General features: G+C 41.9%; 1 protein-coding gene across 2 annotated transcripts in view; it reads right to left on the bottom strand.

Annotated features, from left to right (window-relative positions):
- Positions 1 to 23,913, bottom strand: part of GNPTAB (N-acetylglucosamine-1-phosphate transferase subunits alpha and beta) — a 70,810-nt gene that overhangs the window by 29,109 nt on the left and 17,788 nt on the right. For both annotated transcript variants that reach the window (XM_036251307.1, XM_036251306.1), the window contains exons 2-7: positions 23,396 to 23,481; positions 15,465 to 15,584; positions 14,387 to 14,428; positions 12,197 to 12,402; positions 6,870 to 6,934; positions 6,473 to 6,607 (exon numbers count right to left, since the gene is read on the bottom strand). In XM_036251307.1, the coding sequence (XP_036107200.1) occupies positions 6,473 to 6,607; positions 6,870 to 6,934; positions 12,197 to 12,402; positions 14,387 to 14,428; positions 15,465 to 15,584; positions 23,396 to 23,481 (654 nt within the window). The remainder of the gene's footprint in view (positions 1 to 6,472; positions 6,608 to 6,869; positions 6,935 to 12,196; positions 12,403 to 14,386; positions 14,429 to 15,464; positions 15,585 to 23,395; positions 23,482 to 23,913) is intronic.

Genomic DNA, 23,913 nt, shown 5'->3' with positions numbered 1-23,913 from the left:
GGCTCAGACTTAGCTCTTGTATTTGTGACATGACTATACTTGGCTCATCTTCCAAAGGTTCTTGAGTTTATGTAGGCCTAACAACCAGAGGTCAGAGTTAGAACTTCATTTATATCCTTTCCCCTTTTTATTACGTAGGCCATTTACTCTTACCAGAAACTGTGTGTGTCTGCGTGGGCACATGTTTCCATGTGTATTGTCTTCCTCACTAATTACTTCCCTTCACCTGGGCAGTGCCTGGCATATCTGAAGCACTCACTGAAGACCAGCTCTCACTGCGGCCACCATGCTGCCAGTGTGGGGGGCAGATGGCACGCAGGCCGAGCAGGGCAAATATTCTGAGGCTCACTACCCATCCTGGCCTATGCTGTTCCTTCTCTAACTCCCACCTTGGCTCCCACAGCACCACTGGGGGCTTCCTGGAGTGCAAAAATCACTACTCTAGAATAAATTAATATAGTGCTTTCTTATGCTAATTTAAAATGTGTTGGGGAAATAACCTTGTCTTTAAAAATATATATTTTTCTTTATTGATCTTTTAGAGAGAGAGGGAGGGAGAGGGGGAGAGAGAGAAACATTGATGTGAGAGAGACACATCGATAGGCTGCCTCCTGCATGACCCCTACTGGGGATGGAGCCTGCAACCCAGGCATGTGCCCTAACTGGGACTTGAACCTGGATGTCTCAGTCCATGGGAAGATGCTCAATCCACTGAGCCACACTGGTCAGGTGAAAATATCCTTATCTTAATCTCTTCTTCCAAATTGCTTTTATTCTGGAAAACTATTTTGAAATTTCACAGACATTTTCCTAAGGTAACTACACAATGGTTGGAAGAGAGATGAAAAGTAAAAAGCATAAGGGAATGTTTTTGTATGAAAAATAGTTTCTGCTATCATAATCAACCAAGTTGTTGTTGTTGTTGTTTTTAATCCTCACCCGAAGACATTTTTTCCATATTTTGTTCAGATAGAGTGTGTGTGTGTGTGTGTGTGTGGGGACATCAGTGTGAAAGGGACACGTCGAGTGGTTGCCACCCACATGACCCAACCGGGGCCAGGGACAAACTGCAACCGAGGTATGTGCCCTTAGCAGGAACCGAACCCGGGTGTCTCTGGACCGCAGGCCAACGCTCTAACTGTTGAGCCAAACTGGCCAGGGCTCAATCAAGTTTTAAGTAGTGAAAAAGGGTGGAAAGAAAGTATCCTGTGCTAGCTGCTAGGTGGCTCCTCAATCCTGGATACCTTAGTTACTTTTCTGGAAAAGAGACAGGAGGTAGTAAGGATACATAGTTGCAATGACTGCCAAAAGCTAGAGTTCTTAGCTTGGACAACTGTGGGCAACTGCCTCTATATATAGCTTCTAACTGGAAATTATAAGTTTATCTAAATTCTTTAAATTGTAAGTTTCTCAGAGACAGAGCACCTAGACACCTACCCCTCTGCAGATCCATGAATATGTTAGCATGATTGACAGATAAAGCTTTGCTATTTTTAAGCCACTGATACTTCCGGATGTTTGTTACTGTAGCATTATCGAGAATGATGTGATCGATACATCTATATATGATAGCATATGGGTAGGGAAAAAACCTGCCAGCGAATACAACTGAAAAACAAGTTAGCTCCTTCCAGTGGCTAGGTCTTACTTACTATGTTCTGGTGGTTTTCTAAAACTTAAATCAGTTCCAGAGTTGCTCATTTAATTTATTTATGTATTTATTATAGGAATAAAACCAAAAGAAAGGATGAAAACAGGTGTGTAAGACAGCTGCATGGAAGTCATTAACAGAAGGGGCATTATCACAATATTACTACAATTTATTGTGACCTTGAACGTGTCCTGAACAGAGGTCTGAGGGGACAGAATGGAGGCAGGACAATACCCTGGTCCTACTCTGCCTGCACTGTCCTTCCTGCTCAAACAAACGACTTGGTCAGCCTTCAAGGATCCTGCGCAGCCTCTTTCTCTGAAAACCTCCCCATGGCTCTACACGCCAACTCCAAGTCTATGCTACTCTTCTCTATACCTAATCCTAAAGTACCCTGTTTTACTATTTGAACACTTAATATATAAATACGCTGCCTCCAAAAAGAGATGATAAATAGCTTGAGGACAGACTCAACCCCTCCACTTCTTTTGCACACCCACTGAGCAACCACTATGATGGAATTAAACTAAATGTGAGAATGCACTTGAGAGCTTTGGGAAGATTCTCCGCCTGCTCTAACGTATGTTAAGAAGTAAACAAAAACTAAAGTAAAACAAACAAACACAGCCCTGGCCAGTTTTGCTCAGTGGTTAGAGCACTGGCCCGCAGATTGAAGGGTCTCAGGTTTGATTCCCAGTCAAGAGCACACACCTGGGTTGCAGGTTCGATTCCCGGCCCTGTTGGGGTCGTGTGGGAGGCAACCAGTCAATGTGTCTCTCTCACATCCATGTTTCTCTCTCTCTCTCCCTTCTACTCCCCTTAAAAATCAATGGGAAAAGATTCTCGGGTAAGGATTAACAAAAAAATAAATAAAAACAAAAACAAAAAAAAACACAAAACCCACCGTAAATGACAATGTCTAGAAACACAGAATGTTGAGAGTGCACTGAAAATAAAGACCAACGAACAATCTGATTTCTCAAAAGGTGAATTCTGTGTCCATCACATACAAAAATTCCACAAATAAACTAGGGGTAATTCATCAGATCATAAAAGAGCTCACCTCAAAATATCTCAGACTAGAAAGTCTTTAACAGAAAAGACTGTTTGACTTAGAAGACTATAGTCCACAGTAAAGTTTTTATGAATTCAAATCTATTATCTGGCAAAAGAAACCATTTTCTTCAAGTCCTACTCCCCTCCTGGGAGTGTGAGGTTGAGGATTCTGATTTTGCTCTAAGCAGAACAGTAAAGGCAGGGTAATGCTGCATGAACACAACCATGGTACCATAAACCTAAAGTGATGGCTGTGCGTAATCATCCTGCTGAATCATTTCCCTTTATCTTTCAAGACACTGTATCTGGTGGGTGTGTTTAGTCACAGCCGTCCTTCTTGCTCCTTGTTCAGCGAGCATTTCTTGAGTGGCCCCTAAGTGCCGAGCCCCCAAATAACCACTAGGGGCATAAAGGTGAACAGGCGGTACCTGTCTTAAGTGGCTTGCAGCCCAGTGAGGGGGTCTCTGGGGCAGAACAGAACTCTTTTTTTTTTTTTTTTTTATCCTCACCCGAGGATATTTTTCCATTTTTTGTACAGATAGAGTGGGAGGGAGAGAGAGAGAGAAACATCGACGTGAAGGGACACATCGAGTGGCTGCCACCCGCACGACCAACCAGGGCCGGGGACAAACTGCAACCGAAGTACGTGCCCTTAGCGGGAACTGAACCCGGGTCTCTCCGGACCGCAGGCCGACGCTCTAACCGCTGAGCCAAACTGGCCAGGGCCAGAACAGAACTCTTAGGTGGCAAAGACCTCCTGGAGGAACCTGGGAGGGAAAACCGGTTCAGCTGTTCAGGAAAGTCTAATGGTCCTTTCCTCCCATAGGCTACAAAGCACCACTAATGAAACACCCCAAACTGAGCTCTGGGTTTCCTTCCGAAGAGAGCTTGCTTCTCCCACTGAAGCTCTGAGTGTGGTTAATGCCATCACACTCAACTCCAGAAACATCCACTTCCCCTTTCATTTCTCCTTCCCTCTCTCCCAGCTAGTGAGTCACCAGGTCTTGCTGAATGGGCTCTCTCAGATGTTTCTAGAACCAGTCTCACCATTGCACCACTGACAAGGCACTTGCTGAACCCAAATGTCTTGCTAGGCTCCGGCAGCAGTGGCTAAACTGGTTTTCCTGCCCCCAAACTCCTCTTGTCTAATCCCCATCTGCTACACCTCTGCTGTGTTTCTTAGAAGGGGTCCTCCTCCTCAAGATGCTCCCTGCCTCCAAAACTAACTCCTTACCAGATCTTTCTCATTCCGACCGCAGTCTGTCTTCCCAATCTGAACTCCAGCAAAAACCCGACCTGGGCTCTGGCCTCCCGGAGCAGTGTCCTGATTCTCTAAAGACTCCATTGATTTGCAAGCCTCCGGCCCTTGGCTCAGGCTGTTCCTCTTCTTGGATTGGTTTTTCCTGCTCCCTTCTCTGCTGAGAAAACGGCTGCTCTGCTCAGGGCCCAGCTCAATGCTTCCTATTCCGCAAGGCCTTCTTTGCCCTCAGTACACCTAAAGCCCAGGTGTTCTCACGGCACTTTCTATAAACACATTTGGAAGAGATCACACCCCAGAATTCTTTCAGTGCTTTGATTCACTGTTATCTTTAGCACAGTGCCTGGCACACAACAGCCATTAATAAACACTCCCTACATGGACTGAGAACCCAATAGAGAAAACTTTCCTCTCGGGTGCTCAGAATCACACCCGAAAGTAGAACCCAAGCAAAGCAAGGCACTTGCAGCACCGGGCTCCAGTGCTGACACAGTCCTTCTTTCTTCCTCTTTCTCACTTTCTCTCTGGCCTCCACCAAGTCCTAATCCCTGAAGCTGATCACAGGTGCTGACATCACACACGACCTGCACTGAACGTCACGGGTAATTAACTTGACCCTCGGAAGAGGTGCTGGCCTCCTCAAAGACAAGTCTGGGAATCCCAATAAACCTCCAAACGGGTGAATGAAGAGTGGAAGATGGTATCATCACCCACGGAGCCTCCGGGGGCTCCTTGTCCATTTCAAGTTGCTGCCCACCCTACCTCCACCTGCAGCCACCACTCCTCACCACCCACAAACAGTTTGCTGAAGGCTCGACCACGGCTTGAGCTGACGTTCTTTGGCCATACACACCCACTCTCCAGCAGACGCACTGGCGAGGCAGCGGGTCAAGAGACATGGCTAGTCACACCTGAGCGGAGAGTGAAGTGTCATGAAATTTCTTTCCTTTAGAAATGTATTATAGTTGGGATTATGTAAATAGAACAAAGAATGTCATTCTCTCTGCATAAGAAATTTGAGCTGCAATCAAAAGTACAGATATACGCCCTGGCCAGTTTGGCTCAGCGGTTAGAGCGTCGGCCTGCGGTCTGGAGAGACCCGGGTTCGGTTCCCGCTAAGGGCACGTACTTCGGTTGCGGTTTGTCCCCGGCCCTGGTTGGTCGTGCGGGTGGCAGCCACTCGATGTGTCCCTTCACGTCGATGTTCCTCTCTCTCTCTCCCTTCCTCTCTCTCCCTCCCACTCTGTCTGTACTAAAAATGTAAAAATATCCTCGGGTGAGGATAAAAAAAAAAAAGTACAGATATACTTGTATCTGTAGTTCTAGAAACAATGGCTAGGAAGTCAAGAAGCCAAATAAACATGGCTGAAATCAATGTTAATCTATGGTTTTATCTGCCCAAAACAATATTAAAAATAGCTCAGGGGAAGGAGAAATATAATATCTATTTTTAAATATCTGCAGATTGAGAAATAATTCAACCCTAATCTAGCTGAGCACTACCATATTTCCAGGTACCATAAACAAAAGTTATGGAGAAAAATACAAAAAAAGAAAACATAAATGTCATTCATATTATCATAATTTACAAAGATAGTACAATGTACCTTAAAACAATGGAACACTTATAGGGGAAAAGAAACAAGTTGGGGGGAAGAATATAAAAAACATGGTCAAGGCAGATACTATGTAAGAACTCCCCCAATCAGAGTACCCCTACCACCACCTCCAGCTCCATCCTTCACCTCCAAATTGGTCAGTGACATCAATGGGAACAAGAAGTAAGAATCAGTAAGCTAAACATAGCGGCAGAATTTAAAGAGCATTTCTTGAAAACTTCTTCATATCAAGAAAACAAATTCTGAGCCAAGAATTCGTGCCCTCTCTTCTAAGAGAAAAGACACCCACGTTTTACAACCAGGTATGTTTCTGACAGACAGCTGCCGTCTTGACATAGGACAGATGGAAAATACACCCACGTGGACGGTGCCCTAAATCAACGAGGCAAACAGTTCTGGAATCGAGAAATACTAAGAAAAAGGCATGTCGCAGGGCAGCCCCCAAAGTCAACTCTAACAAATAGCATCACTGGTCAAGTGTGAGGAGTTAATAAGTATAAATCCTAACTACATTAATGGATCAATTAGCTGTTAATAAAGGGAACTTTCACATTATCAAATGTTCCAAATATCTGAAGCACACTCCCTTTGAGTGAATAACAACACCTGACACACAATAGAAGCTTATGTGTTAAACAAATGATCCTACTTCCATCTGGGAAACTAGCAAAGCAAAAAAGACTCGTACAATTTTACCCAAATGAAGAGTAAAGGAGTGAGGATCTCCTATAAACAAAGGGCCAGCTTCATGACAACACACTGTGGCAGAAGAGAGGCCCTCTGGTTCTTAAAATTGTCAGCTGTCCTGTGAACCAAATGACCACAAGAATCATACATTAAATGAGATGTTCTATACTGGGTGCTCTCTTGTATATTCTAGGCTCTTACCAGTTTGATTTTAGAAGAAAGATTTTCTGGCAATTTTGTTTTTAGTTGATTTGTTTCCTTGAATGTCGGTGGAAACCCACTCAGGAAAGCCAAATCTTGCATTAGCACTAGCCCAGGGACTTCTTTATCTGTTGTCTAAAATGAGAGGGGGAGCAAAACACAACTCACTTTCCACATTATAAGGTGAAATCTTACAGCTGAGAAAACTAACAGAGATCTACTGTATCATACAGGAGTCAAAGAAAGAATTGATTACTTAAATCAGCATTCATAAATACGAGTAAGCTAGCCTTAGAGAAAGGCAAACATTAAAAAGCCTCTCAAAGGAAAAGAGCTTTATTACTCATACTTGTACTCTAGTCTTCTGTAAGAACACAATTAATTTAAAACAACATACCAAATAGCCCCTCCAAACTGTCTGTTTGCTGTTTCCCTTAAACATTTCAGCGAGGGCATCTTCAACTGCAATAAAGAACACAATAAACAAGCCTATTTTTAATGAATACTTAACTATAATGTCTGGCAGGACACTACAAAGCATTTTGAGAGCTGTTACAATAGTATAATAGATTATCTCAAAAAAGGTAGTTAGGGGAGAGCAAACCCATCCAACAAAAAGGGGACAATGTAATGCAGTGTGTAACTGTTGCTAATTTTTGCAACATGGAAGGAGAGATTTGTTCAGGCAGCACAGATATGGCAATGACAATGTCACAGAAATCACAGTTGTAGGAGCAAATAGTAGGGGACTCTTGAAAGCCAGGTCAGTGGCATTTAGATAACAGGAGAGACACACTGTAGATCCTAGGGTTCCTCAAGAGTCACAGCGAGTTCAGGGAATGCTTAACAGAGCAGATTAAGTTTGGGGCGGGGGGTGGGCAGCCCGACTGGGAGAGTTCTAAAGTGATGGGGACAATGAAATCAGCAAGAGTGCTCCTGACACCCAGGCACCACTAAAAACAGAGAGGTCAGAGGGGTGTAATTCTGATCTTCAAAATGGGCACAGAAAGCTGGTTCTGCAAATTACAGCCTAGCAAGATGGATGCCAATCCTAGATAAGTCTCAGCTGTACCACACAAATACAGTTGGTGAGCACTGAAGACAAGAAAGCCTCTGCAATATACTGTTTATCTTTACAGGAAGCACTGTGGGTACACGTTCATTATGAGTAAGTTTATCAGGTGCATACCTATCTCTGTCTCTGTCTCTCACCACTGATATGGTGAGTTCTACACTGACAGATCAGAGAATTCGAAGAGACACCATATATAATTTGTACGTAATCTCAGCAAGGTAGCTAACAACCTCTCATGCCATCTTCATGGATAGAACGGAGATACACAGGCTAGATCTCAAGTTGGGTGGGTTATAACCAATGCTGACTGCAGAGTGTGAAATTACAAAGCCACAATCCACCCAGGGAGAGGCTTTAGAGGTCTGCCACAGGGTCTGTCTTGTTCAACAATCCACTAAGGTTTTGGGAGATGCAGAAGGCATGCTTGTGAAGTGTGTGGATTTACATAAAGCTCACAGGGAAGTTATTATCCCGGGGCATAGACTAAGGGTTCCCTTAGTTCTTACTCTTTGGACAAATGAGTTCACTCTAGCAAAACTCCTACAAAGGTAAGATCTTTAACTCGGCACCAAAACCATCCAAACAATCATAAATTAAAAGAGGTATTTGAACATTAGCCTATATAAATTAAAAAAAAAAAGACGGGAGTTTTAGTCACCAGTGACTTCAGTCGGCGTCACCAGAGTGCTGTGGCCATACTGAAGTTCCATTGCAATTGGGGCTGTTAAACAGAAGAGTACTCGGAAAGGTAATGCTGCCCCACACTTTGGGTGAACCTTCAGAGTATCTGGAGTCCAACCCCTTCTCACCACCACTCTGAACCAGGCCACCATCCTTCCTGCCTGAATTATCACAACATTGCCCCTCCTCAGTCTATTCCCACCACAGCAGCCAGACTGGTCCTTTTGGAACATAATTCAGATCACATTACCCCTCTGCTTAACACCCTCCCATGATTCCTTCCCTAGTTAAAGCCAAAGTCCACGGCATGGCTACCAGGGCCTACACCATTTGGTCCCTTATTTCTCTGGGCTCATCTCCTGCCCCTTTTCTCTTGTTAACTCTGTTCTAGCCACAGTGGCCTCCCCACTCTTGTTTAAACATGCCAGACCCACTCCTGCCTCGGAGCCTTTGCACTGGCTGATTCAGTCCTTGCTCACCTTCTTCAAATGTCCCCTCAAAAATCCCCTTGTCAGTGAGTCTGCCCCATCACCCAATTTCCTCTGCTCAACTTTCCTCTATAGCACTTACCCTCTACATACAATATGATGTACTTGTATGTTGTGTTTACTGTGTGTCTCTTTCTAACAAAATGTGGACTCGATGAGGGCAGAGACTTTTGCCCATGTGCTCACTGCTGCATCTTCTGCACTGAGAACAAACACGACCTGGCACACTACCAGTGTGCACTCAATAGACATCTGCTAAAGTCCGTTTGTAGACTGAACCACGCTGAAATAGAGTGTTCAGTTCTAGCTGATACACTTGGGAAGTAACAGATACTAGAGCTCATTCTGAAAAGAGCAAACTAGGACACAGGTAAGTCCCTAAGACACAGCTTAAGAAACAGGATGGAAAAGACACATCATGTGGGAGAGAGACTGCATTAGTTCTGGAGGATCCCAAGGGGTACAAACTCAACCAGTGTGAGAAAGCTATTAAAAAGCACTTTGCAATTCCTTGTAAAAGTCAATGCAGTCCCGAGGTAAAATGAATTGTCACAGAAGAAATTCATTTCCTATACATGAAAGGGGACGGGCATGACCACTCTGCAGAGACCCAGGTCCAGGCCACAGGGCTAGATCGTGCGGCTGTCAAAGTGCTGTCCTGAAGACAGAGTCTAGGACACACGTGAGGAGGAGCAGAAATGACACATTTGAGAAGGAAAAAAAAAAGTTAATAGATCTCGGTGATTAACCAGAAAAGAGTTAAATGAGATCAATGAAATGTCAAGTATGGCTACAAATTGTTTAATCTAAATTTGGGGTTGGCAGTCCACGACCAAATTCTAGCCTCTGCCTGTGTGTGGATGGCCCCAGGCTATGAACAGTTTTTACACTGTAAAAATGTTAAATGATAACTTCTTATATAAATAACTAAACAACATTGGTCATTTTGGCTCTGGCCCACAAAACCTAAAATATTTACTATCTGGTCCTTTAAGAAAGGATTCTGCTATCCCTGACCTAGATCACTGAGGATGATAAAGAGTGAGTGACCGACCCACTATAAATGTAAGCTCCATGAAGGCAGGACGTGTCTTTCATTCTTTGCTGTTTCCCTGTTACCTAGAACAACAACCAACTCAGAGCAGTGGCTCAACAAACCTTTACTGAATGAATGACTACAATAAACAGAACAGTCAAATAGAAACCCAAGTGGGAATTCAAAAAACAGCACTTAGAAGACTACAGTTTAATACAGATTTACTAATCAAAATTCACATCTTATAAGTCTTTGTTATGTTGTAACACTAGGAGAGGAAAGTCCAAGATTCTGTCCACAGATGTTACAACTGAGTTATAATTGTTAACATGCTGTCATGCCTTCTTTTCTTCAGATGAAATGTTATCAGAGTACCTTAATTTAAGAAAATCTTAATTTAAAAAACAAAGCTGCCCTGGCCAGTTTGGCTCAGCGGTTAGAGCGTCGGCCTGCGGTCCGGAGAGACCCGGGTTCGGTTCCCGCTAAGGGCGCGTACTTCGGTTGCAGTTTGTCCCCGGCCCTGGTTGGTCGTGCGGGTGGCAGCCACTCGATGTGTCCCTTCACGTCGATGTTTCTCTCTCTCTCTCTCTCTCCCTTCCTCTCTCTCCCTCCCACTCTATCTGTACAAAAAATGGAAAAATATCCTCGGGTGAGGATAAAAAAAATAAATAAATAAATAAAAAATAAAAAACAAAGCTAACTTCAGCCAAATAATAAATCAGATTTATCAAAGATTATCCCTTTACTTTCCCTATATATTTAAAATATAACTTAAATAGAAAAACATAAGTTATTAATACTAAATGGTCCAGGAACAGATCTATAGTGAGAAGGGAGAAATACCTGTACTGGGAAAGGTCATAATTTCCTTTCAAATTACAAATAATGTGTCAAGTACCAGGAAGTGAGCACTACGTTAGATACTATTCAGGATACAAACTGGTGAGGGCTGAGGTTTCTGTTCAATAACAAAATGAGATGAGAACACCACAGAGTCCAGTGCAATCAAAGACTAAAATTGCAAGTACTACAGGTACGTGGAAAAGTACAAATACAACCACTGTGAATGTTCTAGCTCAGAATCCTCATGGAGGAGACACAACCTGAGATGGGGCTGGAAGAACAGGAGACGGGCTAGGAGAGGAAGAAGAGAGCAGCGGGAGAGGCAGCTTTGAGTGAAGACAGTGACAGCTTGGAGGAGATGCAAGGAGGGCAGGGGTTCGAGGATCAATGGGCAAAGTCAAAGCAATTAACGCTGAATGCTGAACACCAGGAAGAGGAGTTTGCATCTGTGGAAAACAAATATATACCACTACACTGTTATCTTTAAAAAGGGAGTGAATTGCCTGGCTAGTGTGGCTCAGTGGTTGAGCATCGATGCATGCACCAAGAGGTTGCTCGTTCAATTCCTTCAATTCCTGGTCAGGGCCCATGCCCAGGTTGTGGGCCAGATCCCCAGGGCGGGGGCATGCAGGAGGCGGTCAATTGATGTTCTCTCTCATTGATGTTTCTATCTTTCCTCCCTCTCCATTCCTCTCTCTCTAAAATCAATAAAGAAAAACAAAACAAAAAGGGAGTGAATTGATAAAGCAGATTTTCCGATTGTGTATACAGCTGTGTGTTGGACAGATTAGAGAGAAACTTCACTGAGCAGCGAGGTATCTAGGACTGGAGTCTGTGTAAAGGAATTCAGTCTGGCTTAGAGAAAATGAGTAAGAAAGGTAAGAATCACTTGCAAGGAACAAAATCAAATAAAAGAATCAGGTTAATTATTAGTTCTGGAGGTAAAAAGTAAGGTGGGCTAAAGATAGCTCCAAAGTTTTAACCAGGCAAGTATGACATTGAAAGAACGGGAACCTGAGAATAAGATTCAGTGTTGTCAAAAGGTCATCAAAGCTTTCGCTTTACACAAGTGAAAAACAGAGCCTCCAAGCAGAGAGGTCCGGCCCAGAGGAAGAATGAGACGAGGCACAGGGCTCAGCGGCTCAGCGGTCAAGTGGGAGAAGGGGATCTCTAAGGATGCGGGTGCAGTATTTTGGAAGTAACTACAATTTAATTTTAATTCTATGATCTGGCCAAATCAACTGTATAACCACGTTTCAGACTATAAATTATGAATGCTCCAGGTATGTTCTGTCCAAACTGGAGAAAACAACCCTGCTGAGTAGTTATGTGGTTTTAAGAAAAAAGCCTCCAGGATGACTGGGAGCCAAGAGAACAGTAAATGTGAGAGTACCAGGTCGAAGATCCTGCCCTTAAGCACAGCAAGCCTGTGTACTACTCAGAGTAAAACACAGGCCATCCCCCGCTGGGGGCAGGGCTGAGATACAATGGCAGCTCTTTTGCTTCTCTTTTTATTTCTTTAAAACTGCATCATTTCAGAATCTTTAAATTCAAATATCCAATGATAACATGACATTAAAATAACTACAAGAAGACCTTACCATTCTTGGTACTATCGAAAACAACAACGGAAACATTAGTCGAAGGGTTTTTTGGTTTTGCAACATTGAATGTGTCGCTGGCAGAATGAAAAGAAGGGTAAAGAGATGGCAGGTCCTTCAGTGTGATGTTGGCCGGCAGGGCTGGGTCCAGGACAAGCATTGGCACCTTAATGCAGTGGGTCAGCAAACATTCCAGCTGCTTCTCACTGTGAAGAGACACCAACATGCTCACAGCAACATTCCTGAGAGAGCAAACAACACTAAAAAGCTTGTTGGTACGACTAAACTTTCCAGATGTTTGTCTAACAGCCTATTAAAAATCATATTTCAATAAACAAAGAATTTCATCTCGAGAACAGAAAACTTAGCAAGAATGATATATAAAATCATTAATCAAATGCAAATCTAAAGATAGAGCTTTCAAATTTCTATTAATAAAATATAATTGCCATCAAAATTTACTAACTCAAAGTGGCACCAAAAAAATTTCATTACCATCATTTTAAAGATTATTCATAATTCCAGTGAAGCCCATTATTAGGCTGATTAGGAAGCAGATAAATTCTGGTTGATACAGTGTCATCACACAAGGTACAATTAACCAAATCCAATTAGAATACAATTAAATACACTAGATATGACACAACAATGATGCAAACAAAAGCAAATGAAACAAGGTTCTAAGATGATTTTATATGAGACATTTCTATCTACATGTAAGAAATACCTAGAATAGACATAATATCTAAACCAATGAACAGGCAAAGAACAGCTAGAGAATTCACATGTGGTAGCTATGACTATACATAAAACTGTCTAACCTCACTAATAATCAAAAAAACGCCAAAGAAAACAATGAGGTATCACCTTTTGTTTACTAAATTAGCACCCCTCAAGAAATGGTGACTCAGTGTCAGTGTAAGTACAGTAGTAAACCTATTCCCCTCCAAAACTATGGTGTCTCTCTACATGGACGGTCACCATTTCCTCTTTGGAAAAGCAATTTGGTAATATATCCATATAGTATGAAGACATGTATATGCTTCTTCCTCAGTAGTTTAATTCTATGAATCTAGTCTAAGAAGGAGAAGAGAAACAGGAAAAACAAATAAACCCACATACAGAAAATGCCAGACCCAAATAAAATATCACAAAGTATTGACAATAGTGAAAAGACATAAGTGTTCAACATTTAGTAAATTATAGTACAGTTACTTTAAGGGATATTATACATCTATTAAAATTGAAAAGTAAGAATCATGAGGATAATTTATCAACACAGAAATATGATGGTATAAAATTTAAAAAATAAGGACAGGATACAAAATTGCACATAGATTATAAATTATAATTATAAAAGTGTACATGGAAAGATAATAAAATGATCATAGTTGTTGAATGAGGGCTACAGAATTCTGTGTTTGTTCTTTTCACTTTCCTCTCAACCTTTCTGTAATGTTGCATGATTACTTTGAATAATTTAAAAGGCATTTAAAAATAACAGTATTAACAGTATATATAAATAAATATAGTTAACATAAATAGATGACTCAGAAGGTACTTCTGGATCTTGAAATTGGTCAGAATCATTTTTCTATGAATAACTCTTTTACTTTTAAGTCTAATGGTTAAGTGGAAAAGTGGTCGTTAAAAAAGACTTCCGCTTCTCAGTGGGACAGTCTTGTTTTAAAGATCTAAATCAGGTATGATTCAAATCAAGATAGATATATCTGATTTTTGCCATTGAGCTAAATTCCCTTCCCAGTCCTCAAATATAAGACATTTAAAGGTAAGGAAATATACATTAAGCACATAATTAAATAATGGATATAAATGAAAACACTGGGTCTAAGTTAGAGTTTAAGAGGACCAAGAGAACATTACACCAAGACAGATTAATGGGAATGACAGAGAAGAAAAACCTTTCTACCCCTTCCAAGTGATAAAGCTTTGGTGAGTTAGCTAGAACCCAAATAACCAGAGTTCTCAATCAGCTACACCTTGGCACTGCAAAATTTCCCATCTAATGACTGCACATAATATGGGGGTCAAAAACTAGCTGAAGAGGAATTAAACAGGAGCAAAAGAGTTAATACAAAATATTGTGTTCCCAACAAAACAAGTGAGAACCTGGAAGACTCACTTCAATCCTTTGATTTGTATTCCTGAGAGAAAAATCAAACCGCTTACCTCTTCTTAGGTGGTTCCGTTGTGTTCTTCCCAAGGATTTCTCTAATGAAAGCAAATATATTTCATTACATGTGCATGGACTAGTGCTAGCCCTAACTGTAAGAAATGACTCCCAACACTGACGTGCTTGGTTACTCCACTGGAACTAACCAGTAAGTTAGGAAATACTATAATGCTTTTAACATTTAAAATACATTATAAATTATTCGTTTTAATGAAATATGATGAACAAATATTATCATGTACCTCCCACCATAACCACAAGTTTACTTAAAATATAAGCTTTTACATCTTACTAGTAAAACATGGCACCAGGTTATCAAAGCCTTTTTCATGCACTGGGAAGGCCTTATATTATTCTTTAACACTGAGAGAAAGAGACTATTTGTTGCAGTATAACCTGGCCAATGACCTGCAACTGGGGTGCACCCATAACATTCACAAAGAAGTGAATGCAGCTCTCAGCGAATACTCCAGAGGAACCAGAGACGTTCCTCAGCCAGGTCCCTAGCCTGGAAGGCTCTCTAGAAGCCCACTGTACCTTGCCCAGATAAAGTAAATAAAATGATCAAAATTCCCTGTTTAAAAAATTACCAAAGTTTCTACTTCCATAGTATATACTATTAGATATTAAAAGGGAATAGAAAAAAAAGTTTTAAATTTGTAGGTCTGTTTTATTTTTCAAGGGAACAATCCATCTTACCGTATAGCTATTTTACATAATAAAACCTTACTTCCTGAGGACACCTGGGACTCAGACTGAGTGAGCAGGCAGCCGAGCTCCTCTGGGAGGCTCCCCCACCTTTAGGTTCCTCAGAGACCAAGGCCCTCACCAGAGTGCCACGGTCTCAAAAGGCCATCTGAGAAAGAGGCCAGGATCTCAACAAAACGACTGAGCCCTCTTTCAGCACCGAGAAACAAGGGCCAGACACATGGCTGTCAAGATCTTGCAATGGCATGAATCTGAGATGCAGGTTTTTGCTTGGACAGCTTTGTAAATGTCACCTTACCCTTCTAAGCTGTACTGTTATTTGTACCGGTAGAACTTTTTGTGTTTTGTTTTTCAACTGTGTTTTACCTCATTGCTTTCTGCTCCTCTTCCATCTGTTCCCTGACTTGCTGAAGTTCCTTCAGTAGTTCAAGATCGGTGCCATTCACCCAGGTGTACACCACGTCGATCGGCATGGGCAGGCAGAGCCTAGGGCAAACCCACAAGTCCTCCAGCTCATACGCATTTTTCCAAAATATTTGGGAATAAGAGTATAACAGGTTTAAACTTAGAGGTTATGAAAAAAGTCAACAAGAAGCTAATTCCACCCTGGCATATAACACAGAACTGCATGTTTTCAAAGTGGAGCTGAGGGACTAATATGTGCTGAGAACCTTCTTTATGCAATTTATCGACTTTACATGGTTGGCATCACTTGATCCTCAAAACCACCTTGTAGAGAGGCTGCTACCACTCCACATTTAAGCTTGGGGGTTAGGTCTCAGGCGCTCACATTAAACTGCTACATTCTCGCCCTGGCCAGTTTGGCTCAGTGGTTAAAGCGTCAGCCCGAGGACCAGAGAGACCCAGGTTCGGTTCCCGCTAAGGGCGCGTACCTCGGTTGCAGTTTGTCCCCGGCCCTGGTTAGTTGTGTGGGTGGCAACCACTCGATGTGTCCCTTTCACGTCGATGTTTCTCTCTCTTCCTCTCTCTCCCTCCCCTCTATCTAAACAAAAAAATGGAAAAATGCTCTCGGGTGAGGTTTTAAAAAAAAACAAAAAAACTGCTACATTCTCAGGTTAGCAAAGAGTGGTATACAAATTCAACCAAACATAAAAAAAAAATTAGAAGGCTAAAATTACCCCAAAAAGAGTTATCAAGTAGGCCAGAATGAAGACCTGGCCCCATTGAATGCTGTGGCCTTCCTGTTCCTTGCCGCCCCCGAGCCCCAGGATGTCCCTCCCCTAGAACGTAAGCTCCGAGAAGGCAGGAAAGCTCCCTGTCTGGGTCCCTGAAGCACCGGCCGCTTGGAAGAGTGCCTGGCACACAGCTCGGCACGTGCTGAACAAGGCAGCGATTTCGACGAGACACGAGCACGGAACAGCTTCCCAAACCTGCTCAGGGTTTTCCTTATTATCCTATCTTCAAAACAAGGAGTCAGACAGGCTTTTCATTATTTTTGTTGTTGTTGTTCTTTTTTGTGTGGTTTCTTCTTCTTTTTTTTTTGGGCTTTTAATTCTTGGGTATCCTGTCTATGCCGCAGCTTAGTGTGTTTGTTCAGGTTGCACCCCTGCTGAAAGCTTTCTTCCCCCCTCTTTCAGCTTAGAAAACCCGGCCCATCTTTCAGGGCCCGCTCTGGACCTGTGACACAGGAGTGCACAGTGATATGTGACACACACTGTGGATGGCTGTGTCCAGTTTGGTCTTTTTCAAGTAATGGTAATGGTACAGTTTTTTGTTTGTTTGTTTTCGACCAAGGACCAAAGCTTACCCTCCTCTGTCTTCCTCACAGGCCGGGCACGGGTAAGGCCACCGCAGCACGGAGGGCTCCTAAGCCTGACCAACCACCACGTCTCTGCTTGTGGCGACAACCAGATCACGCAGTACAGGGTGAATTATCTCATGAAAAAAATAAATGCGGGGTGGTGGAAGAAAAACAGACGTGACAGCCACTTTTAGCTTAAAAGCCGCAGGTGAGATGATGACGGGAAAGGAGTGGCCACCCATTCCGTGATGCTTCTTTACTGAGCACGCAGGATGTGCTAGGCACTGTTCTAGATGCTGGCGATTCAGCAGTAAGTAACCAAAGCTCAAAGCTGTGCCTTCGTGGAGCTTACATTCTAGAAGGTGAGGACAGGAAATAAACCAACTACACTCAGACGACATTAAGTGCAATTACAGAGAAAAAAAGCAGAAAGTGGGGATGTAAAGTGCGCCTGTGTGGAAAATCGTTCCACAGGGAAATCAAAAGCGGCCTCCCCGAAAGGTGGCATTTCAGCAAAGACGTGAAGGAAGAGAGGAAGCGAGCCATGCAGGGGAAGAATGGTCCCGAGAAAGGGAATATCCTGTGCACATGCCCTGAGGTGGACACCTGCCTGGCGTGGTCAGAGGCCAGGGTGGCAGAGGAGCGGGAGCAATGGGAAGAACATAAGAGGAGGTGGGGTTCAAGAGGTCCCAGGGCACCCAGAGCTCTATGGGGAAAATGAGGAATCACCTCACACTCAGGCATGTGTGACGGGCTAGCATTCACCAACCCTCCTGTCAAGCAAGGTTCACCACTGCCTGCAAGTTAAAATTTCAACTCCTACACAATCTGCACCTCGCGTTTGAGACTCCAACTGCATGCCCTCACCCCAACAGGGCAGGACCCTGCAGGCTTCTGTGCCTTTGACAGTGCTTCCTCCTCTGCCTGGAATACCCACTCTTTCATGCTTCTCTCAACCACTTCCTCCTTCCCCAGTCCTCCTCTCCCCACTCCCCCACGAAGAGAATGTGCTGCCTAACATGCAGCTTCCACTGTGCTTTGTACACTAAGGAATCCTTCACATGCTGTTGCACTATTTTTTACGTGTGTCTATCTTCCACTAGGTGGAGTATCTCTAGGGCTGAAATGTTATCATTTCCTCTCTTTCCTTTATCTTCAGGCTCTCTCTTCCTACGGTGATCATGTGCAAAGCTTTCTCACAAAGGTTTTTTTCTTCATTTATTTATACCAATGGTTCTCAAATGTCAGCAGGTATCCGACTCACCTGCAGGACTTGTGGAACAGATTGCTGGCTTCTAGCCCCAGCATTTCTAATTCATGAGGTCTGGACTGAATCTGTATTTCTAACAGGTTCCCAGGTAATGCCAATGTTGTTGGTCTGGAAATTCGCTTTGAAAACTGATGACTTATATATGTAGGTTATAGTTCACATTTTTAAGTTAAAAAAAAAAAGCTTTGCCACTAAGATGACTAAGGTGTCAGTTCTATATGAGTTCAATGAGTTCCTCTTATTCATCACTACGTGCCTAGGAACACTGCCTGGTACATGAGTGGGGTTTAATGTATACTTGTTAACTAAATAACTATAAGGTCACTCCCTCAACACATACACTGACCTTTTCCATTTTTAAAAAAATGCCTCACATTACCTTCCTGTAAATTATCCAAGGTCATCTCATTCTCAACTTCTCAGGTTGCTTAGACTAAAAATTAATTTTAAGAAACTGCTTAAGTGACATATTTTTAAAAGGTTTAAAAAAGAAAAAAATTGCACATTTCAAAGCTTTCTTGTAAAAGTAATTATCTGCTATTAAACACTTTACATAGACTCAAGTGATATCCATACATGTTCAATTGAGGAAAAGAATGTAAGTACATAATGCATCTATGTACTGGTTCTTCTAATAAGGCTGTATTATAAGATCAATTTAATTCTTTGGGTTAAACTAACAAACCTAAGGAGATCATGTGATCTGCTCCAGGTCAGTGAGTCGATTGTTTTTCTATTAGACATGGTCACAGTGAGTGTGAGTCTTTCTTTCTAACCATGAAACCACTCTTAGTTTCCAGATAAGAAGGAAGTCTTTCTCTTAGCCTGAAGACTATATAAGTGACTCAAAACCAAAGCTGTAGTGACAGGCACACAACTTTTAACCAGTTTAGCCTAAATGAATAAAAAGGCACTTGGTTCCACATTCTATAAAGTAGGTAAGAAAACTTAGAACTTAAATAGTATCTTAGAACCAAAGAGTTGGAAGAGATTTTATACTTAATCTAATGTCTACAATTCAGAGAAGACAAAATGAGCCCTAAATTGACGTAATGCCTCACAAATAGAAAATCTAGGAAAACAATGAAACTTCCTATAAACATTATGGTATTTTAAAAAATATTAGGACATGTGATACATTATATATGATCTATTTACTTGTCATCAAAATCAGGCAATTTTGAAATATCCTTGCATAAAAATCAAGCTACATTTTAATGCAATCAACACCTAGAAAAAGAAATATTGAACACACACAAAGAAATTCTTCAGAAAGAGAACAAGAGTGTTTGATTAAAACTGCTGACCTCAATACTTGGACTTTCCAAGCTAGTTTTCCTTCTAAAGATTGTAAAGCCTTCAGGGCACCATCAGCAAGAAGCACAGCATAAGGCACAGTAGGCTGACTAGGTACTCAATAAATGGTTGCGTAAGAAAAAAGACAATCTATTTTGAGCTTTTCTTAGAAAAGTCAGTATTACTAAAATGAAAATGGAAGAAGCAGGAAAACGATTATTTCATTAAGAATTCTTTAATGTGCTAGTTCTCACAGTGTGGTCATCAGATCAGTAGCTTCAGTATCATCAGTGAACATGTTAGAAATGAAAATTCTCTGAGCACCTCTGAGACCTGCAGACTCAGACACCTCTGGCTGTGGGGAGAAACTATATTTTCTCAAGCCTTCCATGAGATTCTGGTGCATACTAAAATTTAAGAATTGCTATATGAAGGAAACGGTTCTCAAACTTTTTAGTCTCAAGACTCCGCACACTCTTAAAAATTAAGGCCCCCAAAGTTTTTGCTTATATGTTATAACTATGCACACCTGCCATATTTAAAAATAAAAGAAGTTTTAAAAGATTAATTTATTTTAAAACAAAATAAACACTTCATATGTTAACTATTCATATGAATAACTTTTAAAATGACAAAAATATTTCCCAAAACAACAAAAAAACTTAGTGAGAAGAGAGGCATTGTTATACATTTCTGCAATCTCTTTAGTGATTTAGCAGAAGCAAGTAAGCACCTCAAATCTGTATTCAGTCTATCCCCCTTATGTTGTTTTGGTTGACGTGTATGAAAAAAAAACCCAGGCAGATATGAAGTTAGAAAGAAAAGCATTTTAATAACCTTTTCAGCAAATACTGGATATTCTTTGTTGCCGCTATATCAAATAAGTGGCAGTATCTTTCTTTTTTTTTAAAATCCTCACCTGAGGATATTTTTTCATTTATCTTAAGATAGAGTGGGAGGGAGAGACAGGGAGAGAGAGAAGGAGGGACAGAGAGAGAGAGAGAGAGAGAGAGAGAGAGAGAGAGAGAGAGACAGAGACAGAGACAGAGAGAGAAAGAGAGAGAGAGAGAGAGACATCAATGTGAGAGAGACACATTGATCGGTTGGTTGCCTCCTGCACAACCCCAACCAGGGCCGGGGACCGAACCACAACGGAGATACATGCCCTTGACCAGAATTGAACCTGAGACTCTTTGGTCCATGGGCCAACACTCTAACTGCTGAACCAAACCGGCCAGGGCATAAGTGGTAGTTTCTTAAAAATTAGTTTCAATATGGAATCTGAAACATACTAATAAACTTTTCGTGCTTTTACATTAAAATCCACTGGTCTTTTTTTGCATTTTGAATGGCTCTTTCACCCATGCAAGAGGCATGTATTGGGAATCTGGAGAATAATAGCATACTGAGTTATGCAAATCTGCCGAACAGTGACACATCACCTTAATTCTGTTATATAATATTAACAAATGTGATTTTTTTTTTTTGGATAATGTCACAAATCCAATCGGAGAAGCCTAGAATATTGTGAAGCTGGTAAGCTCACAGTGGTGGGAACAAGTTTTCCAAAATTCGAATTGTCCCTGGAAAGCTCAGGCTTTATCACTGACGACATACACAATGACTTGTTGCCCTTCAAGAGACAGGATCGCTTTGTTCGCTGCAAGAAAATCCCTCCCAACTAACCAAGCCTGAGTACATACTTGAATTTGCCCTTTCGAGTTAAAGCAATGGTGTTCCATGAAACAGAAGAGCTGGTTCAGGTTGCAGCTCAAACAATCACTGTGGCTTCTGCTCAGGCCAATCCCCGCCCGGGTGCTTCAGATCCGCTTCCCGTTTCCTCACACACACGTTAAAGAAACGGTTTCTCAAAGGGTCAAGAGATAATCAAACTAAAAATTTAGCACTGCTTTATCATGAACATTTTTAATTGAAACTAGCTTTTTCTTGCCCCTGCAAATATGTGGTGGTGAGACTACAATGACTCATGCTAAAAGTGGCAATGTTACCCACACTGCGTTTATACTATCAGTGCTAATGTCAACACAGTAAAAAAGAAAATAACACCCTAGTGTGGTTACAAAAATAGTTTTTATTTCACAGACCCACTCCCCCGAGGCTTTCAAAACTGCTAATTTTAAGAGATCCTAAGAGAATGATCAAGAGTTTCCCTACTTTGCTAGTTACTTGGCTACAAGCTACCTCCCCTACTAGACTACGAAATTCTTTACAGCAGACAGTCATATCTCAGGTTCTAAAACAGAGTAAGACTCAAAGGTCCAATTTTTGTTGAAGGCCCAAATTCAGTGTGGCATTCATAAGGTGCTTTAAGGACCAAAGCAAAGAGTAAAGCTTTATGTCAACTCAAGAAATCCCACAAGCCTTCTTCATTGAGATGGTGTGGACTATACAGTAGTGCACAAATCTAATGAGCACAGTTATTTTGAAAACTACTCACTTGACAGAAATCACTAGCACTCATAACAAGCGAACAGAGGGACAAAGGTTACAGCGGAATCAGTGATGTAGTCTAGAGATTCTCAGAAAAATGGTCTGAGTGTGTCAATTAACACCAATTATTACTTGTGGTTTCACTAGGCTTTCTGGTTCGGTGAGAATAGAGGGAAGGATTTAGGGGTCTATCCTCAGGGGGGAAATGACAGTCAGGATCTCTGGTTATGGCCTCTGACATTTAGACCAAGGTCTTTTGTGATGCTGACTACCTTGGTAGCTACCCCACATTTGTGGTGGTCCCCTCTTGCTCCTTCTCCTGTACTGATTTGCCATGTCCCATTATAATGAAAATGAGAGTCACCAGATACTGCATAAAGTGAATAAATCAAAAAGGAGAGGACTTTAGCTTTTATTTATTTATTTTTAATCCTCACCCGAGGACATTTTTCCATTTTTTGTTCAGATAGAGTGGGAGGGAGAGAGAGAGAGAAACATCGACGTGAAAAGGACACATCGAATGGTTGCCACCCACATGACCCAACCAGAGCCAGGGACAAACTGCAGCCAAGGTACATGCCCTTAGCGGGAACCGAACCCCAGTCCAGCAGGCCAACGCTCTAACCACTGAGCAAACCGGTCAGGGCAGGACTTTAGCTTTTAAAGGTGGAATGACGATCACCAGAATAATCCCAAACAAAAATTCATTAACAGTGGCTCCTCTGGCTATGAGGAAATCCAGAATGGAACAGAGAGGCTTAAATTTTTAATTTTCTGTATTGCTTGAGCTGTTTTCACCACAGAGATCTATTGTTTTTATGATACAAAACAATGTAAGTAATAGTTTTATACACAAACACCGAAAAGAGCCTGGGTGGTTCATTTTACCTGCAAGAAGGGAAGACAGACATCGGGAAAGATTGCTTCCATGCAGGTCTGTCTTGTGAGGGAGGAAAACTCTCCAAGGAAAAGAAAGGTTGAAGGCAGCATTCGAGAATGGCTGTACCAAGAAGTCTGGCCTTAAGGAGCCAAAGATCCAACCTGTGCGGTTGCTTGCTCCTTCCCACAGCAAGGCAGCAAGATGTAGTGACCACAGGGGCAGGTGAGGGTCCAGTCCTGGTGGCTACCATGAGAATGGCCCTGTCAGCAGACTAATGTCAACCAAAGAAAACTGTCCAGGGCTCAGAACAGGCTGCAGAGCAGCCACTCAGTTTCCTCATCCTTCAGGGGGATGGAATTACCTTTACCTCATGGAACTGGGGCAGGATACAACGGTATCATGTAACAAAGAACTCAATAAACTGCAAGGCAGATTACTCTTTGGGGGTCAGATTTTCCATCTAAAAAAAATGTGAGGATGGACTACAAGTTTCCTTCAGAGGGAAATAGTCTTGAAAAAGTTAACCATATCTACAACTCAGAAAGACCCCGTCATCTGCTATATTTAAAGTATGGGTGATTTTAAGACTCATCATTTAAGTCAAAATAAACTACTCCCCAATACTGATCTTTTCTCACCGATTCTGAAAGGACTTTCCAGCAATGTTGTCTCTGTAGGAATCAAATAAAACGTGGTATTGATCCCGGCTCCATTCCAGAACCACCTAGGAAAGAAAAGAAAAAAGAAACAATGTTTTGGGTTTTTTTTTTAAAATCCCCACCCAAGGAAACGTTTTATTATTTAGAGAGAAGGTAAGAAAGAGAGAGAAGCATCAATGTGAGAGAGAAACATTGATCAGTTGCCTCCCGTACACACCCCAACCAGGGATCAAACCCATAACCTAGCTATGTGCCCTGACCGGGAATCGAACACGCAATCTTTTGGTGCATGGGATCGATGCTTCAACCAACTGAGCCACACTGGCCAGGGCAAGGAACAATGTTTTATCTGCATCAAATACTAAGAGTTTATAACTTTCATTAAGAATTGCTAAAGGAACAAGTCAAGCAATAAAAATCCATCCCTTACTCAGTGTCTGCCATACACCAGGTACTGTGCTCAATCCAGATGAATAAACTATACAACATAAGGATAG

The sequence above is a fragment of the Molossus molossus genome, unplaced genomic scaffold (assembly GCF_014108415.1).
Source record: "Molossus molossus isolate mMolMol1 unplaced genomic scaffold, mMolMol1.p scaffold_m16_p_10, whole genome shotgun sequence".
NCBI lineage: Eukaryota > Metazoa > Chordata > Mammalia > Chiroptera > Molossidae > Molossus > Molossus molossus.
Note: the sequence above shows the minus strand (reverse complement) of the source record. Positions and strands in the feature narration are given on the sequence as shown.